This window comes from Ostrinia furnacalis, unplaced genomic scaffold, assembly GCF_004193835.3.
Source record: "Ostrinia furnacalis isolate ACB-3 unplaced genomic scaffold, ASM419383v2 OfSCF0216, whole genome shotgun sequence".
In the NCBI taxonomy this organism is placed as follows: domain Eukaryota; kingdom Metazoa; phylum Arthropoda; class Insecta; order Lepidoptera; family Crambidae; genus Ostrinia; species Ostrinia furnacalis.
The window spans coordinates 1,702,640-1,711,145 of NW_021130455.1; the positions used below are offsets into that span (position 1 = coordinate 1,702,640).

Genomic DNA, 8,506 nt, shown 5'->3' on the forward strand with positions numbered 1-8,506 from the left:
GGGCATTATAATATTATTAAAATGTGAGTTGTGAGACTTATGAGTAAATTATTGTTTTTATTACATTGAAAATAATAAAAATGAAAACAAAACAAAGGAAATTAAAATAGTGAAGAGAAGGTATGGACTAGATCTCTTTGCCGGCCCAGAGTGGGGGTTAATTAAAAAAAAAGATGACAGTGACAGCTTATGTCACTTTGACATTTGACGAAAAAAAAAAAAACAAATCTTGTTGCACGGCTTTGTTTGTTGTTGTGTTTTTATTTCTATTCGCCGTGTTTTTGAGATAATTAAATTAATAATGTAATATTTGTATCTAAGTAGTGTATTTGAAAGCGCCAATATCTCAGTTTACTGAATATATTTCCTGTAAAATGGAGAGCTACGATGTTATATCTTTCGTTGGTGAAGGATCGTTCGGTCGAGTTTTTAAAGCAAAACATAAAGAAACTGATGATGTTGTGGCATTAAAAGTTATAAGAAAGGTTCGTAGAGATCACGAATGATGGTCTAACTATTATCATGGCTTTAGTCTGACATAGTATTGCAATTTTACAGAAAGGCCGCTCTTCCAAGGATTTGAAGAATTTGAGGCAAGAATGTGACATTCAGAGGCAGCTTAAACATCCCAATATAATTCGTATGATAGACAGCTTTGACACCGAGTCGGAGTTGGTAGTGGTTACTGAGTATGCTGAAAAGGAGCTACATAGCATCTTAGCTAAAGAAGGTTGTCTAAATGAAGAGCAAGTGAAGAAAATCACATGGGACTTGGTGTCTGCATTGTATTATTTGCACTCTCATAGAGTTTTGCACAGGTATGTGTACATAATGTGTAAACTAATCACATGCAGTAGGGGTTTGAGGCATTTTGAAGCATCGTATTGAAGGTCATGCCCATATTCGGTCCTAGCAGATAGCATAATAGACATTACAATTAATCTACAATATAAGTGTATCGATAAGTTATAATAATAACTTTTGGTACCTATTGTTACCTTGAATTTGATGATTTACCTATGATAATCCTCCATTTGGTACAGTTATCTGTTACTTTTTGCTGGAATACAAATTTTAGCTGTCTGCAATATTCATGTTGTTTTTGTTTTGATTTCAGGGACCTAAAACCTCAAAATGTGCTATTAGATAGTACAGGTCGGGCGAAGCTGTGTGACTTTGGATTAGCAAGACTAATGACCAACACTACACATATTTTAACATCCATCAAAGGTACTCCTCTATACATGGCACCTGAATTAATTGAAGAGAAGCCTTATGACCACCAGGTAAAGCAAGCATGAAACAGTGAAGACATCGCAACATAATAATATTTTTGTTAAATATTTTTTCAGTAAGATAGGCCTAATGAAATATTGATTTAAATGGATGCGGCCAGATTCTACACATGAAACAACTTGTAGCCATCCTAATTACTATTTTAATTACAATTATTTTCTTATTTCAGGCAGACCTATGGTCTCTAGGATGTATAGTATACGAACTGATGGCAGGCCAACCCCCATTCTGTACTATGTCCATACTGCAGCTAGTGCATATGATAAAACATAAACCGGTACAATGGCCAAGTTTTATCAGCATGAAAGCTCGGTCCTTTTTACAGGTAATTTAAGTTTTAATACATTCTTACGAATTTACATTAAAGAAATAGCTAGCAGTGCAGTGGAATTTGCTAATTTCACTTATAACTTTCTGACAGCATTACATCATTTCCCATCTTTAAAATTCAGAATCCATTCTTTGGATTGAATGTACTTTCTCCTTAATTTAAAGAATGAATATTTCATAAAGATCTGGTTTTTTGGCAGGGCTTACTTCATAAAGATCCTATGAAGAGAATGAGTTGGCCAGAAATTTTAGAGCACCAGTTTGTAGCTGGCCATGTGCTTATTCTACCAGAAGATGTCCAGAGTGAATCTCCATTCACCAAACCCCTAACTCATAGTCAGCAGGAAGCTAAACAACTCCAAAGGGATAAAATAAATACTAATGCAAGGTAACATCTCTTTTAAATTTTTATATTGCGAAAATACAATCAAATTAACTATAATGTGATGTCTAGATTATGGTCAATATGTGGGTGATGCCTTTTGATTCTTGCCATGGAAATTGTATAATTATTTGTTGCCAGTTGTAAAAATATTTTGTAAATTATATTGACTTCAGGTTAATGAAGATGGAAGGAGAATCAATTAAAACTGAAAGAAGGGAACATGATCTTCGTAACATCCGCGTAATGCAGGCAATGGAGTGTGTGCCGATGTCAGACGACGATAGTGTCAGAGCAACCAGTGCGTTCAGTGTCCGAGACAGTCTCAAAACTGATGACGAAGACCAATCGCAACCCATCACTGCTGCCAACGCAAAGTTGCTAAGACACGAATACAATGTAATGAACAACTCGAATCTCGTAGTTTGCAACTTAGAAAAAAACATGGCTCAATTAATGCGTGCCAACAAAAAACAAAATGATGCAAATTTGAATAAAATGGATAAAATTGTTGAAGAAAAACAGAATGTAGAGAAAATTTCTGATGAATCAAAGACTGAAAGTGCCAACGACAAACCAGTAGCTGATGTAAAACAAAAGGTGAATGCGGTTGACACTGCTTCCCATAGCTTGGAGAACCCCAAAAGTTCAACGAAATGCAGTAGCGATATTAGTTCGGGCTTGAGTAAAAGTGTCCCACCGTCTTATAAACAGAAGCTGTTGCAATTTTCAAGAGATAAATTGCGGTTTGGTAGTGGGGGAAACAGACTGACCAGAAGTATTAAACGATCATTCCATTTTAGCAGAAGTTGGGATAAAAACAAGCATGATACTCAAAGACACACATCCGAGCCTAATGTGGAGATTCCGAGTTTGATTGATACAGATAAAGAAAAATGTTCTAAAGAGGAAAAGGATGAGGACAGCGAAAAATGTGATGTCATTGAAGAGACATCAGATGATAAAGAGATTGCTAATAATGATCGAATGATTAAGCCTGAAGAAAAACATGAAGGTAAATATCTTATTTAACACATTTTACTTTTCTCATTGTAATTATAGTGTGGATTTAATGTAATGATACCTAATATTTTACTTTTAGCTAAAGAGCCATCTTCAATAGAATTGGAAGAGTGGGAAGCATTCTTAAACTCTAATATTACTGAGGTTATGGATGGCGATGTGGAGTCTCTCACGCAACTTAATATGGTATGATTTCATAGTAAATATTTGTTAATCAGTAAGGGCCAGTTTTTTGGTCCGTAGTAAAAACAACTACTCAGCGAAACTGATACCACTTCCAATGTGGATAGAGTTAGCGATGTCTCGTATCATCAGTCCGATGTCGTAACTATCAGCATATCACTCTTTGTTGCCACCATATAAGATGCCACAGCATTCAGCTTGATATTCCGTCGTCCGTACCTTGGTTTGTGTGGACGTCTAGATGTTTGTTACTCTTTCACGCAAAAACTACTGAACGGATTTTGATGAAACTTTACAGTATTATTGTTTATAACCCAGAATAAGATATAGGCTATTATTTATGACGATCTGTGATAAACTAAATTTCACGCAGGTGAAACCGCGAGCAAAAGCTAGTTTTTCATATTATGGTGCAGTCATGATCCTTAATAATGCACTTCGTAATTTATTCCGCTCGCTCTGCAAATAAGGTTTAAATTCGAATGAAAATGTACTACTATTATATTCTAGGTGAGCATGGTGATAGGCGTGGTAGGCAGCGCCGCTAAAGGGACGAAGGGGGCTCGCGTGTGCGGCGCCGTGGCCGCGCTATTGGCGCTACCCGCGCTAGTTCATACTCTGCCTAGGCATACGCTTTTGAACATTCAGGATGTAAGTATTACCACAGAATAATAATAAGTACTACGTACAGAAGTTTTACTTTTCGAAGGTATTTAAAAAAATGTAAGCTCAATGTCATTAACAATATGGTGTAATTTAGCCTGTCTCAAGAGTAAAGCACCATTTTGTTGACAAACGTGAGTGATCGGCACTGCGCCGAAGCTATAGGGCTGACTTCGGTATAATGATGTGACGTGAGGTGCCAAACTGCGGAAAATGGCGGAGGAAATACATACATGATTTAGCATGAATTATCATGAATAATATTAACTACTTATTTACCTCTCAGTGTTTTGAGGCAACTTAAAAAAGTACATTCTGTGTTTTTTTTAGGCAGTTAAATACTGCACAGTATTTAGTACACCATTTTCTTTACTTTCTTCCATCATACACAAGAATACGCGTGCGTGAGACAATGTTCGCTCGTATGTGAGGCCTTGTCGAATAGTATCCTGTAGGTGGGCCATCGTGCGTGTTTTGTTTTCGATGTAAACTCGCGGTGATGAACAGGCCTGGTATTACGTCTAGGAATTTAAAGCCTGCAATAAACGTTGGCCGAGCGTCGCCGAGTGAATGCCAATACCAAGGTGTAGATAGTAAAAGACAATGCCGGAAATTGGCGTCTTTTTTTTTTCGCGCGGCCATCGACCTAACCATGGTTTTTGGTTACAAAATAGTGTAATAAACCAAACATACTATGACATGTATGTATACCTTTAAACTCAGTCTGAACTAAGTTACGAGCATTAGACGTCTTTTTTTATTGCGCTGATTCTGCTCCATACTGATGAGTGGAGCCTATAATTGATGTTATTGTTTGTTTACACATACAATGTCACTATTTTGTTGCAATTTCTTACAAAGCTTGCACGCAGAAAGCAAATCTAGTATGTAAAATCATCAAACTTCTAATGCTCGTAACTCAGTCCAGACTGAGTTTAGAGGTATACATGTCATAGTAAGTTTGGTTTATTACACTATTTTGTAATAAAAAAATAAGGTATGGTCGATAGCCGCGCGAAAAAAAAAAGACGCCACCTTCCATACAAAATCTGGCATTGCCATTTGCATTGTCTTGCCGTCGCTCATTGTCGCTCGCCTAGTTGGCCGAGGTAAGTCAACCGCCAACGTGTACAGAACTCATTTGGCGTAGCTTGTTACAACTTGCGATCACTCGCGACCACTTGCCGCACTTCGGAACGTTGCCGGGTTTTCAGCACAAAGTAAAAGCGATCGCGCGCACTCGTCCAATAGTGTTCACATGTTTGACCGCGTATTTTGCATTGGTTTTTTCGACAAACTTGCCAAACGTCGAGGCAATATGACTTGCCTTGTATTAATTTGACTACGCTCGCGTTGTCCTAAGCTCGGCCAACGTGTATTGCAGGCTTAAAATATTACTCTCTCTTAGGCTGGTTTTAGAATCACGCTGACGCACGCTGACCGTCAGCGTTGACAGCGTGAAGACATGAAGCGTCGGCGCCAAGCGATCAGCGTCACTCAGGAACGTACCCTTCAATTACATACATTTTGATTTGTCAGCGCCGACGATCAGCGTGCGGTCAGCGCGATTCTAAAACCAGCCTTATATTTATGTACAACCTGGTCGAGTTAACTGCGCACCTGGCTGCCGTGACGTCACATCGACGTTCTGGTACGGACGGGGCGAACGCGGGGAGGTTAGCGGGTAAGTAAGTACGAGGGAGTCGTATTCCATCCAGCGAGGTGCAGTTAGTTGATCGGGTTGTAGTATAAATACTATTGGTTAAAAACAATCCTATTGTTTTTTACAGGTGTATCTAGAAGCGAAAGTGGTGTATAATTTTGTGGCAGCAATTAACACTTTGATGAGGAATAACAAAGATTCTGACGACGGTTCTGAAGAAAAGTAAGTGTTATTTGATGTATGTGAATTGATTCCTGGTGTCAACTCCCCTATTCGTTCAACATCATCTTTCATATTTTGACTTTGGTGGGAGGGACTTACGAGACTCGAACGAGCGCGCTACGAGCGTTTGACTCGTGCTCGATTATGCTCCGCCTATAATCGGTTTTTGACAAATATGTAAGGATTTGCATCGCGCTCTACTATGTTAGAGGAGAGTGATTGTTGTAGGTACGTCCACACTTTCTTTTTATCCACAACGAGGAAGCTTTTGGCCTGTATCTCACCTGATGGTAAGTGACGATCAGGCCGAAGGTGGAAGCGAGCTTTATCCGGAATCCTCAACCACGGAGGAACTGGCTATCTTACCTCTAACTGCCGGAACACAATAATGCTGTTAATATTGTTGTTATGGCGACAGACTTAGGTAAGATGGTGGTAGCCAGCCAGGCGGACTTAGCACAAGCCCTACCACCAACCAAACCGAACAGAAAAATCTGCCCCACTGGGAATCGAACCCGGGACCTTCACTTGTCACCGCGAGTGAGCGGGTCGGGTTGCGCTCAGCTCGTGTTCGGCTCTCATGTGTGTAGCATACCTCTATTTTTTCTTTTAATAAATTATTTTATGTTTCAAATCTACATTATTCCGTCTGTTCGCAGGCTGCAAGGCGTCGGGCGCATGCTAGAAGTGTGTTCGTGGCTGTGCGTGCGTTCGTGCCGCGGCGTGCGCCAGTTCGCGCTCGCGCTCGCCACCTACAACGCGCATCCCGTGATCACCGCGCTGCTGATGCAGTGTGAGTTAGTCTGCAAGCTGTTATGAGCCCTAATGCTAGCCCTAATGGCACATTTTTGACTGACAACTCGGTCATCCGACGATCAAAGGATAACCTTTGGTCTTTTTTTTTTTTTTTTTTTTTTTTTTTTTTTTTTTTTTTTTTGTTTTTGTCTTAAAATAACTATAAAATTAAACGCACGCATCGCGCATCCCGTGCTCAACGCGCTACTGATGCAATGTGACTTACAAAACTTAACCCCGATAGACAGATGGAATTTGGATATTCCCTCTCGTTCCCACCGCTGTAAGTTCTGTGTCAGGATCTACAGTTTGACCGCCAATAAAAACCCGACCTGTGAAGGTCAGGCTTGTCCCTTTGAATTTGAACATAAATATAGTTGTATGGATATAAAAGTAAAATGGTTATAGCGCTCACCAGGGTGCGCCACTATACAGTAATATCCTGTCACTTGTTAGTGGCCCAGATAGTGGCGCCATCTGATGTTTGTTGAAGTTTTAGAAAGACCATCGCATTGCCAAGTTAAGTCCTCTTCCTTGCCAGTGACGTCAATTAGTCATAAATTTCCTATTTCCATACGCACAGTCGCACATATTCCACTTCTTGTCTTTTACGGAATTTCCAAACTAATGAAACGAAAAATGCAATAAATTCCTAAATCAAGTAACTTTGTATACTTCATATACTAAGCTAAAACAAAACCTTGTTTACAGATTCCAAGATCCCCCGGATCGTGTTAAACATCATCGGCATCCTCATAACCGTACTCCAGGACTTACCAGAACATGCTGACGTCGTCGAGAAAGTTCTATTCGACAGCGAGAACTTCAACTTCTTAACCCTTCTAGAAGAATCTAGCGACGCCCTCCGAATGCGAGTCTGCATACTCATAAGTCTTCTGTGTACATTTTCCTGTACCGCTTTCTCTGTAGCCATGGAATCTAAGTGGAGTAAGAAAGAAAGTGACAATCTGGAGGCTTTGCATAGCCATTGCAATGTCACACTGAACAGGGCAGCTAGGCTGGCCACTAAAGAGCTAAGTAACATGCCCTTTTATGTGTGCTAAGTATTAAAATGGATCTTCTAATGTAGAGAGTAAGACTTACTTTTATTTTTGATGACTTGCTGATATGATTTTACATTGTATTTATTTAGACAATGTATGTCAATAGTATCACGTAATGTATGTTTTTTTACACGAGCAAGCGATATAATGAAGTATTTCATTATAATAATTTTATGAATCGTAAGACTTATTTTATATTATTCATTTATGAATATTTAGCATAGACTGATCAATAAAAATGGTTTATTTGGTGCTGTCTCATATTGTGATGATTCTCTTTTTGGATAAAATTTATATGAACTTCGAAAATTATTTTAAATGTCGACTAATTTGAAGAAATTAAAAGAAACTATTTAACCTACTCAAGCATTTTTTTTGTAAATATTTAAAACTGATAATCTGAAACATGTCAAAATGTTTTGTTAATAAAAATCTATACATTCCTGTATGCCATGAGTGAGTAACCTACTTTAAACGCTACCCTTATGTGTCCTGAGGATAGATTTTTTGAGAAAATGTTATTTTAAAGGTTAAGAGTAGGCGCACACCGTTGATTTTTCGTCGGCCGATAGTTTAGTCGGGCAGTTGATCAGTATGGGCATGTATGGGAGTGCGCACACTACGCCTATTCGATTTGGCCGATTCTTCATACAAATTAAAATCGGCCAGCTAAAAATCAACGGTGTGCGCCTACACTAAGGCGACACTCGAATCAACCATCACGGAAACGTTGAGCTATTGTTTGTTTTATTTAATTTAATGACTGGAACTGTTGAATCTGTAATAAAACACTTCAAACAAAATGATAAAGTATATCGACATTTATAACAATGTATTGTTTCATAAACTTTAATAAGTAATTGATATTAGAATAGGGCACTTGAT

At 38.7% G+C, this 8,506-nt stretch overlaps 1 protein-coding gene across 1 annotated transcript; it reads left to right on the top strand.

The window, feature by feature from the left end:
• Window positions 1–232: 232 nt before the first annotated feature.
• Window positions 233–7,741, top strand: fu (STKc_STK36 domain-containing protein fused). Its single transcript, XM_028310684.1, has 11 exons — window positions 233–485; window positions 559–818; window positions 1,118–1,286; window positions 1,466–1,621; window positions 1,827–2,014; window positions 2,185–3,023; window positions 3,111–3,217; window positions 3,725–3,865; window positions 5,668–5,762; window positions 6,422–6,555; window positions 7,269–7,741. Exons 1-11 carry the CDS (start codon window positions 375–377, stop codon window positions 7,619–7,621), a joined length of 2,553 nt encoding a protein of 850 aa, XP_028166485.1. The 5' UTR covers window positions 233–374; the 3' UTR covers window positions 7,622–7,741.
• Window positions 7,742–8,506: the final 765 nt, after the last annotated feature.